At 39.2% G+C, this 27,572-nt stretch overlaps 3 protein-coding genes across 10 annotated transcripts in view; 1 reads left to right on the top strand and 2 right to left on the bottom strand.

Annotated features, from left to right (window-relative positions):
• Positions 1 to 13,559, top strand: part of LOC144474729 (uncharacterized) — a 70,206-nt gene extending 56,647 nt beyond the window's left edge. For 6 of the 7 annotated variants that reach the window (XR_013494783.1, XM_078189915.1, XM_078189912.1 and 3 more), the window contains 3 exons: positions 341 to 8,266; positions 8,337 to 8,586; positions 10,019 to 13,559. The gene's annotated coding sequence lies outside the window, so the exon portion shown is untranslated. The remainder of the gene's footprint in view (positions 1 to 340; positions 8,267 to 8,336; positions 8,587 to 10,018) is intronic. The other variant, XM_078189914.1, reaches the window with a different exon arrangement.
• On the bottom strand, positions 11,919 to 17,384 carry His2av (Histone H2A variant). Its single transcript, XM_078189920.1, has 5 exons — positions 17,285 to 17,384; positions 17,062 to 17,139; positions 15,704 to 15,817; positions 14,983 to 15,112; positions 11,919 to 14,770 (listed from the first exon to the last, which is right to left on the bottom strand). Exons 1-5 carry the CDS (start codon positions 17,285 to 17,287, stop codon positions 14,709 to 14,711), a joined length of 387 nt encoding a protein of 128 aa, XP_078046046.1. The 5' UTR covers positions 17,288 to 17,384; the 3' UTR covers positions 11,919 to 14,708.
• Positions 17,385 to 19,769: 2,385 nt separating this feature from the next.
• Positions 19,770 to 27,491, bottom strand: Sparc (secreted protein, acidic, cysteine-rich). 2 transcript variants are annotated; one of them, XM_078190918.1, is made up of 6 exons: positions 27,341 to 27,491; positions 22,923 to 23,002; positions 22,222 to 22,443; positions 21,412 to 21,630; positions 20,425 to 20,775; positions 19,770 to 20,312 (listed from the first exon to the last, which is right to left on the bottom strand). In XM_078190918.1, exons 2-6 carry the CDS (start codon positions 22,992 to 22,994, stop codon positions 20,256 to 20,258), a joined length of 921 nt encoding a protein of 306 aa, XP_078047044.1. In that variant the 5' UTR covers positions 22,995 to 23,002; positions 27,341 to 27,491; the 3' UTR covers positions 19,770 to 20,255. The 2 variants fall into 2 exon arrangements, with proteins under 2 accessions (XP_078047044.1, XP_078047043.1); XM_078190917.1 differs by lacking the exon at positions 27,341 to 27,491 and adding an exon at positions 26,045 to 26,081.
• Positions 27,492 to 27,572: the final 81 nt, after the last annotated feature.

The following is a 27,572-nucleotide window of genomic DNA, read 5'->3' on the forward strand; positions in this document are numbered from 1 at the left end:
GCGATATCGTAGGCACACCATTCTTTGCATTTTCTTTGAGTCCCGTGCCCGTCGTCCCCGGACTCTTTCAATACGAGAAATCAGAACGAACGAAGTAAAGGGGAAAAAAAGGAAGAAGTGGGAGAAAGAGCGCGCGCCGCGCAGTTCGAGAATATGTCGGTGCACAAAACGGAAATGCGATCAGCTGGAAAATATTTCTTAACAAAGGCGGAATATTAGGTTTAATCGCGTTCCAACAAATTGCACAGCTTTTAGGCTTTATTTGACGCGATTCAACGAGAACCGACACCCCACCCCCCCGGAGACGACGTATTAACTTTATTGGAATATCCTTTTTCAGACAGGTGACGAGAACACGTCGGTGCCGATGGAAATTCATTACAGTTTTTTCCACCTGCCGTCGACCATACAATTTGATCGTACGAGTTCGTAGTTTTATTTTAATTTAATCTTAGCTTTAATTTAGCTCTAGTTTTAATTTAATTCCAGTTTTAATTCAATTCTAATTTTACTTTAATCTCAGTTTTTAAGTTTACTTTAATTTGACTTTTATTATAAAATAATTACAGGTTCTATCTCAGCTCTAATTTAAGTAAAAAAAATCCCTTTATCCAAATTCAATCCTCTCGCAAAAGAGGCTGCACGGAAAAATTTAATTCAACCTTTCTCGACTCAAATATAAGCTTCGATTGTCCTACGCGCGTTCAATAATTTCATCGTAGAAAAGCTCGCCCTCTCTATAAATTGCGGGCGTTGATTAAATTTGGCCGTCTAAATTTCAAAATTCCAAGTTCGACGGTGATAAGTTAATAAATCGATTCGAACTACGGGGGAGCTGCAACTTGTAACGTTATTTTAACTCCATTAGCCCGAAAATTGCATTATAATTTCTGAGTCAACCCGGCTGAACAGGCATCGTACATAATCTCGCTACTTGTAGTTTCAGTGAACTCTCCCAGTAACTATACCGACAGAAATTGATGCAGACGTTCGCGAAACTGACGTTTCACCAACTCAAAATTCCCCATTTACCAGCTACCTACGTCGAAGCAACGTACGCGACACACATAAACGTACACGGACAGGTACGCTTGCGCGCGTATAAAAGACGGCATTTTCCCTGTGTTCTGGGTACTTCCCTTTATTTTTATTTTTAATTTGCGAATGAAAGTAGATATTTTCTTAGTTGTGGCGTGACGATTATACCGCGATCCTTTATGCAAAATAATCATTTTTAAAGCGCATTTGTCTCTCGTTGACTGCGGTAACGCGTACGTTGTTCGTTTAACAATTGATGCGAGTAACGAAAAGCATTTTAATGGAAGATACTGGCACGCGCAATTAGGGATGGAAAAAATGAAATGGAGTCCGGTGGTCAAGCGAGGGGGGGTCGAGTAACTTTACACGAGCGCGGCGCGAGTGGGGCGCTTTAAAAAGTAATTAATTATTCATCGAAACGCCGGCCATTTAATTGAGATTGAACAGGAACGAATTAATCGATTAATTTTCAATCGGCTAACAGCCACGGAGGGGGAGCTACGGGGGACAAGTCCCGCACGCGACCCGGGCCCCAGATTCGCCTGCTGATAATGATTACCACCGCGTGTGACAGATTGGTTCTGTGCCGCGCGCGCGGCATCGGCTTTTGTTTCGCCGCGCGGACGCGGTTACGCATCTTAAGTATTGGCACGTGTCACCCGGCAGAGAGAGCCCCGCTATTGCTCCATTATACCGGATAAATGAAAAGCTACGAGCTATGAATGCACCGCACGTGACTTCGATATGTCACGTTCCGATCCTCCGCTTCCTATATACGGGGAGCTAGCTCCTTGCTTCCATCCACCCCCCGGTGTCCGCGTCCTTCCATTTCCTCGCGCGCCCCGTACTCTCGCGCGGCGACCAGCCTCGAAATTCGAGTTAGCAGTTGGGAATCCTGCCGGGTATATATCGTACATGGTATCTGGTATCGGCTGAGTGCCTCTCTGAATGCGCGACGGGCCCGAATTTTGAGTTTGTTGGGCGTGTCACTTCCTAAAAATACTTTCATCAGCGAACTCTCATCGTTGCGCGTCCCTGGTGGTGATGGTGGTGTGCGGTGGTGTGGCGGTCGTCGTGGTATAGTGGGGGGATAGCGATGGTTGCTGCTGTGCATATAAATCCCGCGAATGGCACGGACAGCGCGAGGGCGTTAGAAGTTACGCGTAATAATGCCGTTGAAATTCCCTGACAGCTACCATTTAAAAGCGCCGCGCGCGTTCTCCGTCCGCCATTTTCACTATTGTAAACTCTGCCAACGTAGAAAATATCGGATCGCGTGGACGCGTCGAGCGGACGATAAGCAATTTTACGCACATTCCGTGAGCGATTTCTATACTGGCTTTTTCCCTAAAAGAGGGTACTTTTGTATTTTTCCCTCAAAGAGGGTGCTTTTATATCTTATTTTTATCGAATACGGCGGTTGAACCTTTTCATTCTTTTACTCTGTATACTATATTTTGTATCATACCGTATTATATAATTCCCGCAAGGATTCATCTCAATTGATCTGCTCAATCCCGGTCGAGTAAACGTTTCAACATCGAAGAAACCCTGCAGAGCGGAATCAGAATTCTTTGGTTGAAAGTTTTTCCTCGTAAAAGACCCTTAAGTAGAATCGCAAAAGCGAACAATGGACGGAAAAACATCGCGACGCGTTGCGAACGACCCCCGAGGCGCGACATTTAAAACTTCTAGGAAACGGACGAAATTCCTGACGCATTTCAGTTCGAAGCAACGTTAAACTTTTCGATATCTAATTCTGACAATGAACTCGCGAGATCCTCGGTCCGAACGCGATTGAAACGAACGGTGCGTAGACCGATGCGATTCGATTATAAAGAAGCGAACTGTCGGCTGCCAAAAAGGAAAATTCCAACATCGACGTATAAATGGAAAATCTCGACGAAACACTGTGTTCCGTCGAGGAATCGGTATCGCGGGAATACAAATAGCACGATTAAAAAAGAACCGGCTCCACCGGCGGCGTATCAACAGTAACCGCTCGGCGAAGAGAACAATGGAGCTCTTTCCAATGTGATGAACGGTTTCCACAATTGTATCGCGGTATTTCGAGAATCTGAACTCTCGCACGAGCACTGAATAGAAGCGAAATCTTGTGTGTTGCGCAATTCAGGTGCAGAGTGAGAAAGAGAGAGAGAGAGAGAGAGAGATGCAGCGGCGCGCTCCCGTCGCTTCCCCGGTTAAAAATTGAGAGTTGAAGTTAATGAGGAAAGTTGCGAGCCTCGTCACCGACGATTCAAGACGCTCCTTCCGCTGCTAAATAACGCAACACTGCCACTGAACGACCCTCCGTAGTTTCGATGAAAAGTTCTGTCGTTATCTGAAATACCTTCGCAAAGTAGTACGGAATTACAAAAATATTTCTCAGCGAGCAGAGAGAGTCTTTAGCGAGAGTCCGCGGCGGCGTTCATATTTTCTCCGGGTACCGTCGCGGAACCGGCCGAAACGCGCGAAAAAGGATTTCAGACGACGACGACGACGTCGACGAGGGGAAAAAAAACGAGAGAAAGAGAGACGGTGGGTATGAAGAGAATCGTCGAGCGCGTCTTTATTCTAAGCTGCGAAACTTCGAATATTTCAAGATCAACCTCTGCATTTTAACCAGAAGCCGTATGGTTCTTTGCATACGCCGTGCACCGTAGTCTCGCGAAAAGTCGCGTTCCGAGTTGGAATTGTGCGAGCGTTGTTTCAAGGTTTAAAATTACAGCGGTTCATTCGATTCGTGTCCACGTCGGCTTGGACATTACAAGACCGAGGCTTGTTTTGAAACTGGACGCGGGCCGTTCAACGACGAGCGGATAAGCCGCTTCAATGGCTGTCCGAGAGAATCGGCAGGGAATCGTCTAAAACGAATAATATTTTGTATCCGAGAGGCTCTGAAGAAGCCGCCTCTTTACAGGAAAGTTTTGCAATAGCTTAAACTTAAGAAATTGAATTTAGGCCGTGGGAGAAACGGCTGGTTGGCCGGGCGACTGTCGCGGAAAACCGGCCGAGTTTTTACTTCGGGTATCTTATTATACGAACAGGCTCTTCTTCCACGGTTTAGCCGTCGTAACACAAGGGCCCGTGAAAAAATCCGTTCCGCGTAGAGACCGCGCGCGCAACGAAACGCCGCATTTGCATTCGATCCTTTTATGGCGGTCGCAGCCCGCACCCTATCAAGGACATTTAAGCGCCAACCACGACTTGTTTGGTCGAGTGTCGAGGCACGCGGGAGATCCTAAAGACGGAGGTGCTCGTGCGAATATTGCGACTGCAGGTGCTGGGACGCGAAGATATATGTATATGCACACGGGCGAATTAAGCGTGTGCGTTCACGTAGCGGTGAACATGAGCCCGGTGGCTGTGGGTTAGGTCTGTCTCTCCGTGGCGCATGCACGCATACGTAGAAACCATATCTCGTCTTTCCATGCACGGTACAGACAATACACCAGCGTGTGGGCAACGTTAGGTTAAACCGTTACCTCGATCCTCCTGCTTGTACCTATCCTAGACAGACTATCTACGCTTTTACACCTTTTGTCTCCTCGTTTCTGTTTCCACTTGCGTTTTTACGCTCGCCAACCCCTTCCACGTATCCACGCGTTTTCGTTCTCGCCACCACCGCCGGCTTTTAAATCTCTAGATCGAATTTATATACACGTAGCTTTCGCCCTCGAAACAGCCTCGTGCAGTGTATCAGGGCTGGGCATTGTTCCGATAAACATTTGTCTAAGATCATTTCCCAGATGAATATTTTTTAGCTGAATAATTCGTCATAAATTATTCTACCGCTTTATTTATAATAAAATAGATAATAATAACGACGACGATAGTGATAATAATAATGACCAATAATAGGCACAGTGTATCCATATTTTCGCAGTCGTGTTTGTCCTCGTTCGTCGTTTACGCCATTTATTGTCTCCCCTGTATTATGTTAAATATATTCAATTATGCTACGCAAATTCCATCGATGTTTACCTTTATGCAAACGAGACGAATCTTTTTGCGTCCACGCAAAATCTCGCGAATCGAATCGCTCGAAACCTATTATTGCATTTCGCGTCCCACTTTTCTCTCTTCTCATCATTCCCGCTGATAAGAAAAACCGAGGAGAAGAAATTTTGATAAATCAGACGAGGTTCGGCCGTGGATCCGTGGCACGATATCGAATTTCTAGCGAAGCGTAGACATCGGTGTTTTAGCGGAGAGTATAATGGATACGCGATGGGAAACCAGCGAAACAGATGTACGAGTATCCGGCGAGTGATTTATCGCTTAACGAAAAGGAGAAGGAACCTTGCTGACCTCGGAATTTTTCGGAACTGAAATATATATATATATGAAATATCGTACTTGACGTTCCCAATAGAAAAATGGTTTTAACGTCTTACGAGTCTCTTTACTTGCGATCTTTTGCATTCTTATTTGCGCTTCTTTGCGTTCCTTTATTTGCATTTCGACGGCGTTTGATCTGTATATTGCTTTCACATTGTAGATATCATATTGTAGATATTTTATGCATATATTGTATATATTATATTGCCTTTATAATGTATATATTGTACTCTATATATTGTATATTTTAAATTGCTTTTATATTGCACACACTATATTTCATATATATTTTCTAGACACTGTTTAACTCGCCTTCTTCCAACCACTTCCGTGAGAATGCCGCTATGACAAATATCCGTCGAGATATTCTATTACACAGAACGGCGTTGCCTCTGCTGAATAACGCCGTAGCAAATAAATAATTGCCAGCATCACGGAGGCCACGACAATTTCACGGTGGAATCGACAAAATGCTAGTCGACGTTTCCTTCGATTCCTAAAATCGTGGAGCGGAATATACCGTCGGATCGAACGAAAATCTACCGCGTTTTTCAAGGCGTCGGTCGGAGCTCCCCGGCGCATCCCTAGATCCGTCACATTCATCACTCGCTGCTCGGTTTAACGATAAAATTAAACCCTTCCGAGGGGGGCAGTTCAGCAAACGGACTTTACTCGGGACAGGCAGAACACAGTTTATCATGTTTTTCGAAGACGTTTACGAGCAAGACGCCTTTGCGGGTTCTCGATTCACCGACGCTCCCGCGATCCGTTAGCACATCCTCTAGGTCATCGACCATGCTGTGTCCCATGGAGGAGCCGCGGGAACTTATGCTCCGAGACCGCAAGATTCCCGACCAAATCGACTCATTTCAGCGTATCCAATTCGCGCGTGAATAACTCGAACTAAACCTTAACGAAACACCACCGTATTCATATATTTTTATATTATAAATATGAGATTGGAACTATTCGTTTATGAAAATCTCCTATCTTTTAGCATGGGATTAAAAACAAACGATTTTGTTACCGTGGTAATTGTTTTCGAAATTTTTAACAGTGCCTCAGAGTTGCCACTTCAGTACAAAGGGTTAAAATAAGAAGTTCCTTGCCGTAAGAATCATAAATCTGTAAAGCAGCGTCTAAAACGTTCTCTAAAGAGGAAAGTAACATTTGTCGCAGCGAGTTGATGGCTACGGTTTCTCGTAAAAGTATAATCCGACGTGGAAGCGTGTCCAAGCGCGTGATTAAGACTTTTCCCAGGGCACGTTGAGCGACGCACCGATATTCCTGCATTTATAAAGGAAATGCTCCCGGTAAGAGGACTCTCGCGTTAAGAACGATTCCGTGTTCGTTTCGTCTTGAACGTAGTGTGTAGAGCAGACATGTGCGCGGGGGAGGGGGTCGATCCTCGCTACCTCAAGGCTTTACGTTCTAGCTCCCTCCATATCAGGATTAACCGGGCTAAGCTAAAGGGGGTCTCTATGCACCTTGCGATTTATCGTTCGATGAGTTCTGCAACGTATGGCGAACACAGCTCGGTCGAAATGCGACAATCTATCGCGCGACAAATTGTACCGGTGTCCGCGATCAGCTGAAACGCCGATCGTACTGCTATTACAAAAATTGGCGACGATTATCGACGACTATCGATGACTATAGATGACTATCAATGGCTAGCTGAGATGATTGTAAAGTTTCACAGCGCCCAAAGATCTCGAAAAATATACTAAATTATATTCTTTTAGAATATTAAAAGTAGAATATTAAAAGGAAGTTAGAAAACTTCCACTAGAGAAAGTGTTAATCGAGCATCGATACGTCTCCTATCTTTATTCCAGAGGCTCTCAGACAATAAGCTTCTTCTACCACGTTGATCATCGATGATCTATTTGTCGAGCACGATCACGTATGAAGAAGTCAACCTCGCTTATTGGCAAAACAGTCTCTCGAAATGACCGTCTTCGAGCGACAAAGAAAGTAGAGAAATGCTTCGGGAGGCAGGGTTTTTAGAAACGGCCAATTTGGGACGTAACTTTCATCTTTTTGTGCAGCTTCCGTGGCAACTTCGGAATCCCCAACGATACCTTGCTCCCCCTCTGTATGCATAGAGTGCTCCGAGTAGGCGTGGCTCCGTTGCTCTCAACGCAAACCGCACCACGAGAGTGCCCCACGGAGCAATCTATGCCTACGGTCTGCTTTCGCATCAGTTAATCTCCTGTCGCACGTACTTTCGTTGCCCACGAATGTTCGAACAATGCCTCTAGCCTGGCAAAGTTAAAGAAATACTGAATTTTAAGATGCCTGTTTCGATCGTGGGTCATCAGAAGAAAACATTAAAATACAAATAATTTGCTTTATAGTTCTATAGTTTCAATTTATTTAATTAAATTTATAGTTCTACAGTTTTAATTCATTTAATTCAATTTATACTTCTACAGTCCTAATTCATTTAATTCAATTCATACTTCTACAGTCCTAATTTATTTCATACAATTTATAGTTATACAGCTGATTTAATCTATTAAATTGCCAAGTAATTCATACCCTGATACTAGTTTCCTTTCATAACGATTACGGAGGAGATCAAAGTGACCGCGGAGCGGCCGCTCAAACAATTCGAGTTCGCAGGACCGAGAACAGGACGGGCAACGCGACACGAGACGTCTTGAGAAGCCCACCTTGGCTGAACCTGGCTGGTCTTGTCATAGAATGAACAGCCAGCAGCAGCGAAGCCCTGAAGTAGATGGGGTCAGCCCGAATAGTTCCCCGTGCTGCACGAGAGTCTCTACTGCAAAGGCCCCTACCACGTACGATAAACTTTCACCGGCAACATTTGCCAGCGCCTCAATGACGTCGCCAATCAACCGACCTTGCGTTCCTTCTATCGGTATGTAGATTATTGAAAACAATTCTGATCCGTGGCATGCGCAGAATCTACTGTGGGTTACACGTTACAGGGGGTGAGGGTTGCCGGAAGAAATATAGTTGGGACAACGGACTCTGGATGGACCCCAATTACCACCGCTGACTTTTTGCCAATTCGAAGGAATTCAATGTACCGTCGCAGAGATAAGCGCAACGATACCGGAACGAAACGCGAACTTCTCGTGTAATTTAACCCTGGACGCAAAAGTATCCGGACTAGGCAAAAATAACACGGACAAATAAATGGCAAACGCAAAGAGCTAAAGCTGGAGATAAATACAGGTATGTGGACACCGTTCAATACGGTATACCTTTTTAAAACTGGACTAAATGGCTTGAATCTTTTTAGAAAATAAGAGAACAGTATTAACAATAATAATAATAAGAAGAAATCGAATTACAGCTAAAGTTATTACTTTTTCCACAACATATAGTTTACAAGAAAAATTAGGGTACATTGACTCACCCTGTATATTACTTTACTGTAACATATTTAACAACTCATCAGACTTTACACCGTTGGAACACTGTTTAGAAAGATCCCAGACTTGCCAGAAAATCGTCAACACATCAAAACTATCTACGAGTGAACTCATTGATCCCTTTGCGAATTCTTCATAATACATGTACGGAATTAACAGAGTGGTGTTTGTAAGCCGCTGACAGTCGTTCTAACATAGCAATCATGATTTTCCACCAGCATCATAGTTCATTTCTATTATTAGAAACTTTGTATCCTTCGGCCTATCATCTTCGATAAACTTACTGCACAGAATGCTTTCCAGGAAACGAGTTTACACTTTTAACGATAAATAGTTGTCCCTGTAAGCAGCTTTGTATTCTAGGACAGTTAATAAATAGCTTTAGAATATATAGTTGGACAAATAACAGGCAAACCGTCCGAATAGGTGGCATTACTTCAATTGCCGATCATTTTCAATAAAGCCATTAGCAAGGTGTTATTACGTCAAACAACGAATTGGATAAAACTGTCCACCGATTTATAAACCGCTAAAGATATCGCCCGGTTGTTTAATAATAATTCGGTACACAGGCGCGTGAGAATAGTTTCAGAAATGAAATCTGCCAACCAATACGTATGCAGGAAAATCGTATCCGATTCCGCGGGGCACGATAGAAATTTATGTTGAAAACAAACAAAGCCTGCGTGAACAATCACAAATATTATGTGTACACTGCTGCAATATATCGCACGATATTGTTTCTGTTCCGTAAGCTCTAATATCCTCCGGAAATACGATCAGGTAAACATTGACTAGTTCGATGAATATACATATATATATATATAGTCGAAAGCGTTAATTCGTATCTTAATCGTCGAATAAATTTGTTCTTTCCTAATTACGGAACAAACGAACGATTATTCACGTAATTATTAAAGATTCAATCTCGATAATACACTCTTTTGTATTACTACGCGTAGCTGACAATTGTTTGCTTTTATATTACGCTATAGTTATATGGTTATATGGAACTCCATCTTTAAACGATCGGTAAACTTACGCGGTCATGTCGAAAATCTATAACGAAACTATCATAGGAAAACTATTCAAAAATTTCACGACGAGATCTTGCAATTTCTTCATTAACGACTTTCCAAGACATTGTCGATACATTTTTGTCAATAAATTTATTCTAATTAAAAAACGATTCGCAATATTTTCACCTGCAATAATGCTCCATTGAATTGTAGGTACTCACGGAGCATAGTTCCAACCTCAAGAAATCCCGGAAAGCGAACGGACAGCTCGACAAACTGGAAATTCCATTAATGGAAACAGCGTCCAACAGTTAAACAGATAAAATATCCACCGAGTCACGTGACGTCGCCAAAAGGTGACCGCTCTCGATCGTTTCCCGAACGAAAATCGGGAAAGTGTCAAAGATCGGCGTCAATACTGTTCATTGACCTTCGAATGTGGAAGCAACTAGTGTTCAGATACGTACTCCACACGCTTCTCACGCACGTATTTCCTTTGAATGGGGGAAACGAAAATGACACGAGGAGACGGGATGAGAGCGCGTAGATAATTGCGTGCGGCGGATGAGTTAATTCCTAGAATATTTTCAAAGAATGTGACGCCACTGAATTCCCAAGCGAAACGTCTTTTCCTTTCACCGTGCCGGCGTAATAAGTCGGCCAGCGGCCTGATCAAGTAAAAGCGTTGTCACGCGATAGAAACAGAAATTTACTCACCGAAGGGGGGCTCGATCGGCGCGTCTGTTCATCCTCGATGGGATCTTCGACTTACGCCGTGCAGGTGGTCATAGTTTCGGCACCGAGGACGGAATTCTTTATTTTGGAATCAGCGGTTCGGGGATCGGCCCCGGCTTTCGAATCCCCTTCGTCCGTGGTGTTCGCGCGTAAAAATTCCGTTAAGACACGGCAACAGCGCCGACCGAACCGGAAACAAGTCCTGGAGCACTGGTTTCTCGCTATCGGAATTGCCAAGGATCACAATAAAGTGTTCTCGCCTATCGGAACCGTACGAGTTTGGTACACTGGTGGCTTGGGAGGCCTGGCTGTCACGCGTTCACCGGCGGCCGGGAGCACTGTCTCCGCTGGACTACGGAGGACGATCCGTTCAGAGATCCTGTCCCCCGTGTCAAGTCAATAAAACAGTACTTTGATACGAATGGAATTCGAGTGCGATGGCTCACGTTTACGACTATACCCGCGGCACCAAGTCGCCCAGCCGACCGTGCTCGTGAAAGGCGACTGAGCTTAGTGGGGAGCTCTTCCTTGCTGCTGTCTCCCTCGCGCACACACGCAAGGAGCTATATCGTATCCCACTATCAGCGGACCCGACGAAAAGCCGCAAGGCTTTCAACCTGCCATGGGATTGGCTGACTGGTGGGGGAGCTGAGGTTGGAGACCGCTCCCACTATGGTGGCAGCACTGTGCGATGAATTTTGATATATGCTCTCCTACCCGTAAACCGTAACGCCATAACGCTACAGCCCCCCCTAAACACGTGGCATAGAAATCTACTCTGCTGGAGCAAATTCGATAACACCCTAACTAATCCATATAAAAGTTTGTCTTACTGAATTATTAATGATAGTCAAGGTAAAAGAGCGTTCATCAGTGACTGGCATTAAAAATGTTTAATAATTCTTAATGTAGTCTTACGTAAAATCCTATTATGCATATGAAAATTGAAAATTTGTTGTATTATTGGTTCAATTTATGCAGATAATGATTACAAAGAAATGACCCTGTTTGTTATACAATACTACTTAATATACAGTGTTTGCAATATTAAGCCCTTATCCAGATAATTTTCAGTATTTTACAATGTGCCTGAAATGACCTGTGCCCACTATTTCCTATTACTCAGAAATACATTAACATATCCATTATAGGATGTGATAATAGTGGACTTGAATAAGGATCTGTACACTACGTTTGCTATTTTTCTATCATACAACAAGTTCTGAATTTAATGGCTTCGTGAATTCCATTTTTCAAGTATGTCTCGTATAAAAGAACTATCGCTAAACCAAAGCATATGTTCTCATTCAGCGGAAGTACTAAATTATTCATTTGAGTACGTTTCATTATCACTGGGTGGTAGACATTCGATAAACTATTTTATATATTAATCAAAAAATATGCTTTTTATTTTTCAATGTGAATATGTTCTTCCAATCAATTGTACTTTCGTTTATATGAAAATAAAAAATATAATACATATTACTTTGGAAGCGTTTGTAAGAATGCTTGAAGTCAAATGTCATTATTTCTAAGAACTTCTTGAAAGGAATGAAATATCTTTTTTCTTAATTAATAAAACAATTGCAATCATTTTTGCACCCATTAAAATAATTTGTTCACAACATCGAAGATATTGATTTCACGCTATAATATTTATAATTTGATATAATTTTTTCTATTGCGATAGATTTTTACGTATCTCCTTACAACTCTACGATTTTGGAAACTTTTCTCTTTCTTGTCGAGAAATTAACGTTATTAAATAGTTGTAGTTTATGTGGTCCAGTCTCTAGTATCCGGTAATTTTAAAAATTATGTAATAAGCAGTACACAGATATTTATTTCTTACATTAAAGCTTCTCCGTAATAACATTTAAGCCGTATAAGTATTAAAATTGTACTTGAAGTAAACAGCACACTTTCTTCAAATTATTAAGAATCGTCTATAGCAAAAGTATATGTCTTCTTAAAATCTATGACATAGTTTCATATCGTAATGTAACATACTATTGTTATAAACTCATTGATTAGTAACTACTTTATAACAGTTATACTATACTCAAGGAAAACTACTACGCAAAACAAATGTTGCAAACATTGCTACTTATGAAAAATGCAATGTCTTTTTATAATCTTTTAGTTCATTAATAATGTCATATAAACAACGCAGAATAATTAATTCATGTTATTGCATTTTAGAATTAAAAATAATAACTGTTAAGGCATTTTATATATCTTTTCCAAGTTTAAACACTAAGTAGTTTTTGTCTCTAACCACACAGCCATAATCTACCAGAGAAAGTATATTTCTATTGTATTTATACACATAATACGATGATGACAATACGTACAAAACTCATTCATCTTTTTTAACGATATTAATTTAGTAATTTTTAATGAAGGCACAAAATACAAACTAGCATATTTCCTGCTTTTAACTTGCAACTTTAATGATCAGGAAATGTTTAATAGTAAAATTTGTCTTTATTATGAAAAATGAACGTTTTACATATGGCTCGTGTATTTAATATACGGTGCGTTACCGTAGATACAATGAAAATTACACTAAATGCCGCAAATATCAACAATTTCATGAATAGTAAATAAAAAATGACATGACGCCAAGGAAACCAAAAACTACTTGTTTTTTCCTTATAAACGTATACTCCTTGTACGTTTCAAACTGCTTTAAAATTTGCTTAATATAGTTTAGATTTTATACTTGAATACTACTGGAATAGACATTATGATATTACATTCAAAGATTCTGCGAGTTCGAAATATTTTTTCTTCACACATTTATATCGGTGGAAAAGTTTTCCGTGCTTCAAAGATTCCAGTCTCATAATTCTCAATAACTGTGACGTAAAACTAGATTATTTAAGTTCAGACCAGATCAGAGTCTTAAAAAATTAGCAGAACATATGGGAAACAATATGTATAGAAGTAGTTCATAAAATATTCCTTGTACAGGGCAAAATATACAGAGTGCATAGCAATCTTTCAACACTCTTAACATTTCTTTAAAAATTATCATTCGATTGCATGCTACGATTTTATACACAACTGAAAATGTAATACTATATAGTGAATGATCATTGTAATAACTTTTTAGTAGTAATCATAATAAATGAAAAATTAGTGTTCAAATCAGCGATACACAACTTATATAAATAAATTAATTTTTGTGAAAGTGATTTATCCTTCAGAATTCCTAACAAAATCTTTTCGTATGTTTAGATAACCTTCTGAGATATGCTAATGTACATTTTGCCGAAACCTCCCTGTACAGTACCATTCATTATATGATGACTGAAAACTTTAAAAACTGAATCAGATATTTAGCAACCTAAACGTGTAGATAAATAAGTCAAAATAAAAATTGCTCTCTAGAAACGTTTATGCGTACTGTTGACTGTTTCAAGATAGTTCAGAGTATTTAATAACAAGAATGATTATTTATTCCCACTTATGTCCACAAGAGTGGAGTATTAGACATATAGATATGGGTAAAAATTGAATATGTTAAATATTGAAAGTACTGAATTCTACATAATACTTGCGCATATCATACAGCATTTTTAGAACAATAAGTATGCTATATCCAAATAGCAATTTTAAGAAAATAGCGTTAGTAATACGCGGTCATTTAAAAAAAAAAACAGATAAAGTTAACACCATTAATGTAATAAAGAGAAAGAAAACGAAATTTCTAAATGGACTTACACATCCTAGTCCTTAAATACTCCCAACTTTCAGGATGTGTACTATACCAAAAATTTCTGCTATTTTGACGAACCATGCTACAACGCATCGCTCGTCAAGTATTTGCAGTATAGAGTGTACACTAAAATTCATTTCATCATATCAGACCTATAATTATTAGTTTTCCTTCTTTTGTATATGCCAATTGTACGGTGAAAATTTGTCTTTTCCTTAATTCTCATTTGCCTATATTAAATTATATCAATATTTGTTTTTATTTATATATCTATATATCTATATATATATATATTTATATTTATATATATATATATATTTATATCACGCCAGTCTCGCCATCAATTTAATAACATAGATACACTTTATCAACAATCACTCTGCTGTTTTGCATCTTTTGTTCTTTGCCTACGTAGCTTGAAATGTTCCTGAATCAATCACTAAATTATGCTGGCTTTTGCGAACCTTTTTTGCCAATCAACGATTTATGGATATGTGGAATAACACCTGTAACAAACAAACAATATAATATTAAACATACAAACTAACAAGTAATCCTTGCATTTGTTTTATGATCTGTACAACTATAACAAACACAAGAAAAATATATAGATAAAACATCATCAGAGCATAACAAATATAAATTACGATCCGTTTTTTTATCAGATACATATTTTGTTTTTTTCTGAATATAATGAATAATTTATAGTACAACATACCTCCTCCCGCAATTGTTGCTTTAATAAGACTATCTAATTCTTCATCACCACGAATTGCAAGCTGAAGATGTCTTGGTGTGATACGTTTCACCTTAAGATCTTTTGATGCATTTCCTGCCAATTCAAGAACCTGAAGGCAGAAATAAAAAGTGTTCCTTATTCATGTATATGTATTATATATTATTATATGCGTGTTGTAAAAATAGGACAAAACCCTAATAATTCAATAGTATTTTTATGAACGATAGAAACATTCCTAAAATATACATAAAAAATGTATAAAATGAGATTTTCTTGATCTTAAACAAGTTTATAGTTATGTAAATATTTTTAACATTACGTTAAATTAGAATTATGGCCTGTAAACAACCAGATCCGATACGCTGTATTACGCAAATTATCGTATTTTTCATTTGTATGAAAGGAGACACGTATATTCGTAAAAAGTAATATGCAAAAAAGAGGGGAAGAAAAAATGAGAAAAAAATAATGCAGATAAAAAGGCGGGAAAAATCGGCCATGTTTGGTGTCAGTGACGCCATTAGTTGCTAGTGATGCCAACGCATGCAGTTCTGGTTGCAACGACTGATCTTCCTATTGTGCGTTTTCTCTCTCTATTCCTCGCACCGCCCATCACGCCTACTCACTCTCTCTCTATCTCTCCCATTCACTGTCCATCTTCGTTTCACCACATGTTCTCTCGTATATACGTTTCACTCACCTCGGCAGTAAGGTATTCCAAGATTGCTGCACTGTATACTGCCGCGGTAGCACCGACTCGACCGTGACTTGTGGTTCTGTTTTTCAAATGCCTATGAATCCTACCAACAGGAAACTAAAAAGTAAAGCAGAATTATGATACATCTTCTATAGGCACAAACGGTCCTATAATGAAAGACAATATTGGCCCAGTGACAAGGTAAATATTTACAGGTTAGAACGCATCGTATGTAATGTCTGTTCAAATAACATAAGGTCACACGCGTCAGCAGCTTTTCACGCAAGAAATATCGAACGAGAGGAGCAATGACACGATTTTTCGCAATACTTTGTGTTCGCTACGGTTTTATTGCTGGGACACATCGTCGGTGTTACATTTTATAGAAACATCCGTAAAAAAAAAAAAAAACTAAATTCATTTGCACATGGAATAGCATACGTAACTCGGTCCACTTTTAACGCAACGGATATCGAGCGGTGCGCGATGATTCGACTTTCCCGAGCTTTCCAGCTTTGGTATATGTTTCGTCATTCTATTGTGATCGTCCTATATTTATTTTATTCACGGCTGAAACGATTATCAATTCATGTACATCGTTCGGAGTAACACGAAGCTAATTACGGTTTACGTTCACTTTTTGAATGTTTAAAAATCCGTCCCGGTATTAAAATATCAAATTAATCGAACGTCCACGTATTTACCTATTTAATTATCGGTATCAATCGTAAATTGATCACATTAAACTCATACAAACTCGGCCGTGCTTTCGATTAAGTCCCGATGGCAGATAAGCGCAACCAAATACGACAATAATACCGCCAGGACCAAGTCATATTTGCTGTCATTCGATGTTGCTCAAATATAATTATGCAAATTTCACGAAAATAAATCATCACCTGTTTTATTAATTATTAATTACTATTAGCCGTCGGCGATTATTTAAACTGCTCCGATAAAAATGGTTAATAAATGAATTGAAAGAAAAGGGAGAGGGGGACACAACAGACTCAACCGTCTCGTTTGAAAACTTCCGAACTTAGACATAACCACCGTATCTTTACTTTAAAAAATAATGCGTTTCCTCGAATGCTCCGCCGCATTTCTATCGCGACGCGTGTAAACAAAAGTTAAATGAATCTATTTGGACCGTCTGCTTCCCTGACAATTAATTCTCGTTAGTCAAAATAAACTGTTGATTACTTGTCTAAAACACTCCAATTTTTCGCGCCAACCATTACGATTTAAGCTGTTTACCTTTAAAATCAGACAATACGACCGCGAGCATGTTTATTGTCAAGGTAGAACACCGATGTACCTTTAATTAACGACTATGTGAGTTGGGGAAGCGAGTAACTCACCTGCAAGCCGGCCCTCGCCGAACGAGAGACCGCTTTCGCCTTTACTTTGCCAGAGTCCTTGCCCGCCTTTCCGCCAGCCTATGTGGGAGCAAAAATCACGGTTAATTTGCAGGATACGGCCACGAAACTTCACCAGTAGACAGCTTGAAGATCGTAGAACGCGATGGTGTAACTGGGAGACACGGATGGCTAAAGGATCCGGCGAAAACTTGCGGATACTCACCATTATGCGACGAGAGCCTTTGCGGTTCACTACACGACAGACTTACGAGGAGCACAGACGACGCCGTCTAAGCGCGGTCCCGCCAAATACGCTTGGCGCTGCCGGCGCGTCCCGCGGTCTTATCACGTGACTCTGATAAACCAATTGAAAACAGCTCGACAGGGAGGCTAATCGCCACCTGTCGCAGAAATTACGAAACACGCCATAGACTTTGTAACAGCTGCCATACGGTGCTCTTGTTTCTGTTAATTCGTGTTAATGGACGGCGAGGAATGGGAGATGTATCTGATTACAATTCTTTTCGGATAACAGCTGATAAGTTTATTTATAAGGGCAAGTGAAATTCAAGTCAGGAAACAATCGTGGCTATACAATTACGATGAAATGTTATCATGACAAACAAAGACTAATTGAGTCCTCGAATCTGTAACTTTACATGATTTTAAGGAGTATCCTTTTTTAGTTGAACTTTAAAAGATCCATTTAATTTTATTGACTATCATTCACTGAATAATTTTTCTATACAAAATGTATAGAAAATACGTTTATACATAGATTGACTATAAAATGTATATTTTATTCTGTATTCAATATTTTTATATTTCTTCGGATTTATGTTTATAAGTAATTTTAACATTAACAGTTGAACAAACAGTAACAATGGTATATTCCTGTTACAGAATCTATATTTTGAATTACCCGGCCGTAATTATGTAGTACGCGAGTATCCAGGTAGATGGCGTTCTCGATGCTCGTCAAAGTTCATTTTTACATGGAACATCCGCGCCTTGGTGCATTTTGTCTGGCGATGCTTGAAGTTGAAGGTTACATTGACAAGACTATCCTGGGTAATTTTCCACGTTTTCTGAGTCCACCGTATTATTATCCGCATTTACAGTTTTACCTATTGTTTCTAAATTATCAAACGATTCTTCTTATCGTTGTCGATAACCTTATATGGTTATCCATATAAGGTTTTGCTCGACAATGTTAAGATATTATTTTTACAACAGGAAGATGGTAATTTAATTTTGTGGAAAGGGATATGGTCTGTTTATTATATGATGATCAAACATGAATAACGTTATGGAAACTTGTTTCAGAAACAATTAATTTTTATATGATTTCAGCAGATTGTTACTTAATGGAACGAAATTAATTACACACTATTCGAGATAACGTAGACTTTCTTATGAGCAATACTGTCAGGAGTAAACTACGGAATATTGTGACAAGAAATGCGGAGATACAGTATTGCCGCGAAAATAGTGAAAATTTCAACGATGCTTATTAGGAAACTTGAGATTTCGAACTGACTAATTAAGTCTATAAACCTTTCCTCGTGCGGATAGGTCGCGCCACGCGTCTATAATCTGCTAAAGATAGAAAACGAGATACCTTAATTATGAGTAAAACACGGCACTAGCAACACTTCAAAAACAGTACCAAAGAATATATACCTCTACGCCATTTATTAAACTAATGTTTAGCCATTTTACATATTTTCACGACAATGCCAGTAATATTTTATATTTACAGTAATATGTATTTCATTGTCTCGATAGCATACAATAATTACAAATGTGGCAGAGAACTATCTTGATATCGTATCGATTCATCTCATTTTTTACTAGAAAATGGACTAAGACGCGGCTAAAAATATCTATCAAAAGTAACTGTAAATAACTACGCTTTTACGTCGCATTAAAATGTAATCTTTGAAGCCGATCGCGGCTGTTCATATTAAAAATGAACGAAACCATAGTAATGAAGAGTTTAAATTTTTGTACTTTCAAGTCAATAGAGCAACTAAAACAGATCATGAAAATTATCGTGGTAGAAAATATGCTTCAATTCCATTTAGGTACTTACGATGATGGACCAGTTTCTCTATTTGTTTGTCTACTTCATTAACAATTTAACAATTAATTACATTTTTATGCTAACGCTTTGACGTAAAGAAATTATAGATTTATAAATTCGGTATTATCTTAACGGAAGTCGCTACAGAGGATTCAGTATGATTGGTGTTCTGGAAACCCGGCTCGTTTTGAATATTTAAAAAATATTACCGATAGCTCTAAAAGAGAAATGAATTTATTATCGTGGCATTATTATTATAGCACGTACATTTTGTCGATCGTAACACCAAAATGTCTCTTCGTAGCCGCGCCTGGTTCACTGTCTGACTAATCGTTACTTCTCAAATATACCAGGACATATTGCTGACCACTCTACTGTAATTAATAGAATGCATTATATAAACCATGGTCTATGTATAACCATAATTTGCAGTATACTCTTTGTAGAAATTATAATCTATCAACGGTTGCGTTAATACTTAGAATAATTTAGCACGATAATTTAAGAAACGTTAAGAAACGTGACCGCGTTAAAAATTCTATTTTTAAACTACACTTCGAGATGTAACAATATAAAATGCAGTGTGAGTCCGTATATTTGAAAAATTAAATAATACAAAGCGTTTAGTAATCATATATTTATTGTAGTTTCGCGTCGGGAAGGTAACTTATTGAACATTATTGACAAAATGGCAGTCGTAGAATAAATTTTTACAAAACGCGTGTATACGTGTGTATATATATATTTATAGATATGTATATGTATAGAAAATGCGTGTACGTGTTATTACGGGAATAATATCAAAATTGTGCGATAGGGAATGAGGAAGAAAGAGTATTTCACTCGATATTAAAAAGTTGTTACGAAATTTGTCATGAGTCCCTAACGTTATACATCTTTATATTATTAGAGTGCCCAGTCTAAAACTACAGTTGGCACGATGATAGCTTGCAATATCGACGAGCTTGTTTGCTAGGACATGCGCGTAGCTTCCAATGGTTTACATGCATCTTTTCCCGCCATTTTCGCATTGCTTCCGTCATCAGTGTCTCTGCTGTATGGCTACCGCTTTCCGCTCCTCCGAATCTATTCGATCGTGTCGTAGTTATTATTCGCTAGCGTTGGCTGCTTCCACCAATTCTTCACATTTGTCTTCTAAATCGGCCTGTAATTTTTATATTTTAATTTTTTCATGCCCATAAAGCGGTTTAAAAGAAATTTCAATTAGCATTGTATACATTCAATGAAAGCCTACTTCGCGCAAAGAAAAGCATTACCTCTTCGAGCTCTAAACATTTGCCCCATTCGATAAGGGTAATTTTATGGTCGTCGTTAATGTCACAGGAATCGAGGAATGGCGCGATGCAGTGCTCTAGAGCCATTAACGGTGCCCGAATAGGAAAGAGCTCGTGCCTGGAGACAGCTCTGTCATGGGGATGGCCGTCCAAATCGCACCATTTCCAAACAGCGGCGTTGGTCCAACGCAACGTGTGATTCGACTCGGCTTCGCGCTGCATTTTCAAGTAATGGGACGGCAATTCTTGACGGTCGGCTAAATCTCTCATGATGTTGAAAAGCCAATCCCGCATGCGCCTTGGGAAGTCAGCCATGTCTTCTTCTTTGCACATCTGCAACACGATTTAATTTATTATCAATTATTATCAATATTATCATTTATTGAAATCCTGAAGAAACAGGATTTTTATGAGATCGTGGACTGGCATCTATTTCGTTTTGAAACTGGGTTGCAATAACGCATTTTATTAATTAACAAGTATGAAATATGTCAAGACTCTCAAACAGTTCTAATAATTAAATTGGTTTTCACGGATACATTTATTGCAGATGTTACTGAATAAAGTACAGTGAAATAAAAATTTTCACCCCTTCCGCTGCAGCGGAACTGGTCGTTACCACAGGCACCGCTGAACGAGACGCTACGCCATAAGCCGTAAGCGTTCACTGTCCGGTTAAACATTGCCTGGCATACTTACCGGTCTGTTATCTTTCGCTTGTGTGCTAACTATGTTTGATAAAAAAGAAATCATAGTACCGGGCACGTTCGAAACGATCAAATTTACTGGTAACTGGTAACGAATTATATAAAAAATTGTCAAGTATTATAATTCAGTTTAGTTAAGAGTTGAAATATTTCCGTCTTGTTATCGTCAATAAAAAGACAGAAATATTTGCACGAATTTCAAAATAAAGCGGCAGCTCCGACTTCCTGTTGCGGGCAATATATATGTATATGAAACACTTACAGGCATCTGTCGGCATTCACCATAGTATTCAATGTGGACGTGTTGATAGTCGGGTCCCCTGCACCTGGCGTCGTTTGTGTCGCAGAAACAACGCGCTTGGTACACTTCGCAGTCGCTGCCGAACGTTTCATTGTACTGCGTGCAAACTTTTCGCCTGGGATCGGCTTCCACGTCGCAGATTTCGATGCAAACGCATTCGGCCGTGTCTTCGTCGATCGCCTAAAATTAGCGAGGTCGATATGTAGATTGATTAAATATTGGTAACGAATGGAACGTATCATCTCAGATATTAACACTACTATTACCAAAGCACGTTAACAGTATTTTAAGCAGAGCGGCCAATGCCTAGTTGTAGAAGATAAAAAGAATGTAAAGAAATACGAAATTATAGATTTTCCGTGGCAACGCATAGTCATAAGTAGACTGCGGAACTTTATGCATTTAACAGGATGAAATGTTTCTATGGTAACTGTATGGAACAGTAGTTAGATAAAAATACATTTCGTAATTTAATACTGTAAATATATATATAACGACAGAATTCTTAAATTCTTGTAAAGTCATTATAGATTTGTATTTCGCCTACTCATTTTCGCTATAGATGCATAAAATCCGCAGCCTAAGAATCAGATATCTGTCGAATCGAAATACCAGGATAGCGCGACCTATATTTAATGCAAATTAGGTGTTTAATACCCATTCCAATTCCGGGGAATTATTTTAGCATATTCGTCTGTATTGGATAGGTATCGTTCTGCATTGCTATGTTTCTATCGACGAGGGAGGGATCATGTGGCTGATTTGGACTACCTTGCAGACTCGTCCTGCGCCACAGTGTTTATCCATGCACGGGTCCATACGGAGCAAGCTCTGACGCTTCGATCCAACCTCGTTTCCACCATCTTCGACGGTGACCTCAGCGTCCTCCGCTGCCTTCTCGGCTATTTCGTCAGCCTCGAGCATGTTCATGACCTCATCTGGAACGCTGGTTTCCGTTGTCGTCGTCGTGCGACGTCGAAGTTTCCTCCGTCGCTAGAAATCAATAATCGTAACAATTCTTTTTGACGAACAGTTCAACTACCTGTCTTACGACCGAAAAAAGCATCGCCGACTAAATACAGCCCGTTCAAATATTTCGCCAACGAAATCAACCATTTTGCATCAGGAATGCCGGGCTGTATCGACACTTTATGTTCCTCGCGGTAACTTGTAATTTCCGTTCTGCTTAAAAAGTTACACGGTGCAAGCACGCGCGATTGAATCCATACGAAAAAGGATTCGGATATGCGTTTCCCTTCGCACGTAAATGGATACGCGAATATGTGTTCACGTAGCTTATTAAATTACATTTCCAATAGCTGTTACATTACAGTACATTACTTGTGCAAATCGGAGTCATAACCATTCCCATAAAGTTTCGGTAACTTTTCAGTAATGTTATAAATTCTCCCCACAGGTGCATTACCATTTGTATGATAAATTAATATTTATTAAATTTTTAGTCGCCTTACCTGAGCTGACGCGTCCATCATAAGACCCATCAAGAGGAAAGCGAGCAAAAGGAAGTGTATTTTTCTCCGCATTTTGATATCTGCAAATAAAAATAGGTAATTTATTTAGCTAACCCGTATAAAACAAGAGAAATCAATACACGTTATAGGTGCAAACAATACGCTCTTCCATGTTCGAACTAATTGAAAGACCATCATTATTTTCTAGAATTACCTTCTCATGAAAAATAGATAATAAAGTAAGATATGGAAATGAATAAAAATAAAATGAAGAAGATAATCGAACAGTATCGCAGTATGTTATATCGTAACAGTTTATTTTTCTGCGTTGTAAATCGATTATCTCACGCAGCAATTGATCATTGCAGAAACCTCTATCGCCGCAGTTTGTTATTTAATTGGGTATTATTTGCCTCAAACGATTCGCATATATATAACGATCGTTGAAAATTTATTATGAATTGCGCGAATGAATACCATGTGGGTCACTCACAGTCCACCGATAAATCACGTAGATCTTAATAGGAATAACGAAGCGATAACCCAGATACTAGGAAATCACAATTCTTTTCGAACTTGTTCGGTGTAATCCTGCGCGTTCAATTCATTTTTCGGATTTCTTGTATGCGTAAGTGCTTGTTACGACAAACGCTGATGATAAAATCTATTTATACGGTGCCCCTGCTTGATTTCAATTGAAGGATTGTAAATGAAGGCCATGTTGAACTCATCGTCAGAGTATGACCGCCCACGTGTAATTTGAACGTTCGTCATTTGTATACAACAATTATAATTTGCCCATTCCTTTACGTAACAAAAAACTGAACTTTTGTATTGCAATGTACATGTATATTATTGCAATTTTCAGGTACTCCGAGGTTCAACGTAAAAAAGCTTAAACAACTTTTCGAAGAGGAATGTTCAAGCTCGCATAAATTCGCCGATACGAAGATTTACTTGCATTAATTTGTTAAACACGTGAGAGGCTAACTTTGAGCTGAAACTCTGATAGTTGGTAACACTGTTTGCGTTCGTTCAAAAATCGCTGGGAATCCCCGATCTATGTTGCTGGTGGTGCACTGTGTGTTGAGCAAGCAAATATTGAAATTTAGTACCTTTTGCGAAGTTTAAATTTGATACTTGAACACGGGAAGACAGCCTCGGACAAACGTTGTTCGAAATCCGAGAATTTGTTACAAATTATTTAAGCGATGAATTATCATCTGCCGGACACTGCATAAGAAATATAGTCGCCAATTGTCAACAATCATTTTTGTTCACAAGTTGAAGGACAATTGGGGAGAATTTACCGTATAAAAAAGGGTCGATAAAAATAGTATCCAGTCTTACCGACCTTATTTTCCATTCCCTCAGCACGATTTAGAAGCTGGAAATTAAAGCGCGGCTTCCTGACCGCGCTACGAACTCACTAAATATAACTTGTTTGGTTTCCGCGTAATTCTTGATTGGGTTTGATTACATTTGTAGCATGAAATTGCTGCGGACTTTAAACACAGGCCTCTGGCATCGCGCCATCAAACGTTTTACATCTTCCATTCTTTTTTTCATCTTTACGAAATTCTTCACGAAACAGCGAGTCTTCTTTTTGTGAATTACATTTCATCAAAAATTTCATTTCATTTCATTGTACAAGCTATTATTAAGAAATTAAAATAATCCACGCGGGGTCGTTTATTAAATAATTTCATAGATCTTAAGTTCTTCGTTCTTGCAATTTCTTTGCAGTTTCATTAATTTCCTTCGTGTCGAGTTACACTAAATTCCTAATCTTGTCGACTACGGGTGACAGCACAGCCAACGTAGATCAATTTCATTTTTATCTTTATTCTTAATTAAATTACATGGACAATGCAAAAAATACTTTGAAACCTCCACAAGGAAACGAAGATAGAGAACAGATCTCGGTCGTGTGTAGATATGTAGTGCATTCCTTCTAGGAAGGAATGTGTATCTTTGATCATCGTTTCTTCGAAGCCATGCTAACCCTAGAACATTGTCTTCTATTTCGCAAGTGTCCCAGAAAACACAATTTAACGTAGTCTATCCTTATAGTCTCTCGGACAGATCATGTACAATTTAACAAAATTATTTATCATAAAAATTTGTCAGCAAGTGCTAAAGAAAAATTGCTGTCGTATTAAATGATCTGAAAATATTCGACCGATAGCCGATTGCGATTTCTGTAAATTATCGGTGGTGAAATAAAACTCCGAAACACGCGCGCGTACTGCCACGCGAAAAGCAACGGTGGGGGACACAAGTCTGCGAAACGTGGGGGCGACTGTAGCGTAGAAATCGCGGTCGACCCTGTATTTATCGCTTCTCTGATCAGCGCCCACGAAATCGCGTAACCACAGTCATGCGAATTCTAAGGAATTTCACTGTATCACTGGCGAGATAGCGAAATTTTCCAATTTACAATTTACGATCTGTTCGTGACTATTTACAGTCCCGGTATACTTTTGCTCTCGTTATCGTAGTCACGAAATGCAGTGCAAGTAATTGTTCACTTTCATCCGTTTCACTTTATTCGGTAATACGAGATTTCCCTTCGAAACTGCCAATTTTCTTTGCGATAGGGACGATATGTAGGATCAAGTAAAAGTTGTATCAAACTGTCTTAGAGCAACATCAAATCAAAGATTCGTTGCTTGCACAATATCACGGCAAACTCTTGCAAATAGACCGCGGATTTTATGCATATATCATTATGCATTATCGGACAGTGTAATATTAATCGTACATACTATTATAAGTTTGTCCATTAGACAAATTCGAACACACTCGATTTATTCCACTGGTCGCATATGTAAATGTGCAACTGTGTCGCATAATTTTGCTGATCATTGAGGAATTGATCCCGATATCGCGTGAACAACTTTTATAAATCCGAGCAATGCAATTTTTAACCATGAAGTAACTTAGCAAATTAGAAACTATTATGTATATAAACGCTTTCAAAAAAAATATTATGTAAAATGTCTAAACTGTGATCAATTCTAATGATTGGTAATTTACTGCGCTATTTTATAAAATTAATTTATAGCGACAAAAGTGCATTTAGTTGAAGTATAATATACGAAATGTACGATTACTTTTACCTTTCGCTATATCAATCGCCATGCGATACACGCACGCAGTAAGAAATTCTTTCGATGTTAAACTATACGCGAAGTGATATAGAATTACAATGGCTGTTATATTTTTCTTTGGGAAGAGGATGTTTGATTTCCGTTCCAAGAAAGATAGCTTCCGAGAAGATAAATTAATTGTGACAGTACGCCCACTATCAATGGATCGACCAACTGTGTATGCGTTCGTCTTGCGGTACCAATGGAGTTTATTCATTAACTGCTTAAAGAAATAGATTCGCGTTCCTCAACGCGCATCTTCCGTGTTGGCTATCAGCCGGCAACTAGATAATTAGGGAGGTAGACTCTTACATCGAGACCGTAACAATACGATGCGAAATATTTACTAAAAGCGAAGCGAGACAAGAAATAATTGCGATACTATTAATTCATTGATCAAACACGAAACAAGCTGGAATTAAAAATAAACAAATTATATTTTTTATACGTCTTTGTGAGAACATAGCGATGCCACACTAAATGTACAGATTTTTATTATCGCGTAGAGGTCAAAAGTAGGTTACTACATTGTCTGAAATGTTGATAACTGTGGTAAATAGGTCATGCTACTTAGAATACTTTTTTTTCTCTAAATAGTTGTTCAACGTGGAACAGTCTACGATAACTAATATTAGCGATAACAACTTTTCAATGACGAAATTCGCATCTGTTAATTGCGCTGCTATTTATCGAATCGAATCTTTTATTAAATAGTCACTTTTACATACTTGTACATGTATCTTCTATAAAATTATTTTGCTAAGTATATAGTAATCGAACAAATGACTATATTTCTAGAAAAATATTAACGCAAGCTGAACTTGTCAAGTTGATTATGCCGTCCATGTATACAGTTGTGATATATTGCGATGATATAATGATTATATCATTCACACATGGATGGCATACGCGTTGTATCACAGTCGGTGACAGTATAATTTAATGATGATCTTTAATTAGCAGCAGATAATTCGAGTGTACGTATTTGCAGAAAATAATGAATCATTACCGTGGCAGTGAATGTAATCGCGAGCACGGAGAACTTTCAGTCACTGTACGGGCACTGATCTCGCGATAAGACTTAAAAAAAACGCTGATATTCGACACCGTGCTCGTTTCTAAAGGTTTTTCTCTTTGAAATCCCTCCCACTGGTATGGAATAGTCCGTGGTATATTTTGAACCGACGAGGGGGATCGTTCGAATACAGCGTTCGCAGGTCTTTTATACAAAGGTGCACATGCCTCTGTTTCGGTACAATTACGTACCTGTCGCGAATCCACTCAATTGGAGGAGTTCTTTCCTGGCCGGATGATCAGTGCCGCGCGGGGCTCGGTCCTTTCTCCAGCCGTTTTCTGGAACGGTCAAAAGAACACTCCAAATCGGTCGCAGGACCGGTACTGACTACAACCGAGCACGAAGCGGCGCGGACTCGCGGCGAGCACACATCGGCCCGAGCAAAGATGATCTCATCGTTTTTCTTTCTTCTGACACCCCCGT

The sequence above is a fragment of the Augochlora pura genome, chromosome 9 (genome assembly GCF_028453695.1).
Source record: "Augochlora pura isolate Apur16 chromosome 9, APUR_v2.2.1, whole genome shotgun sequence".
Taxonomy (NCBI): Eukaryota; Metazoa; Arthropoda; class Insecta; order Hymenoptera; family Halictidae; genus Augochlora; species Augochlora pura.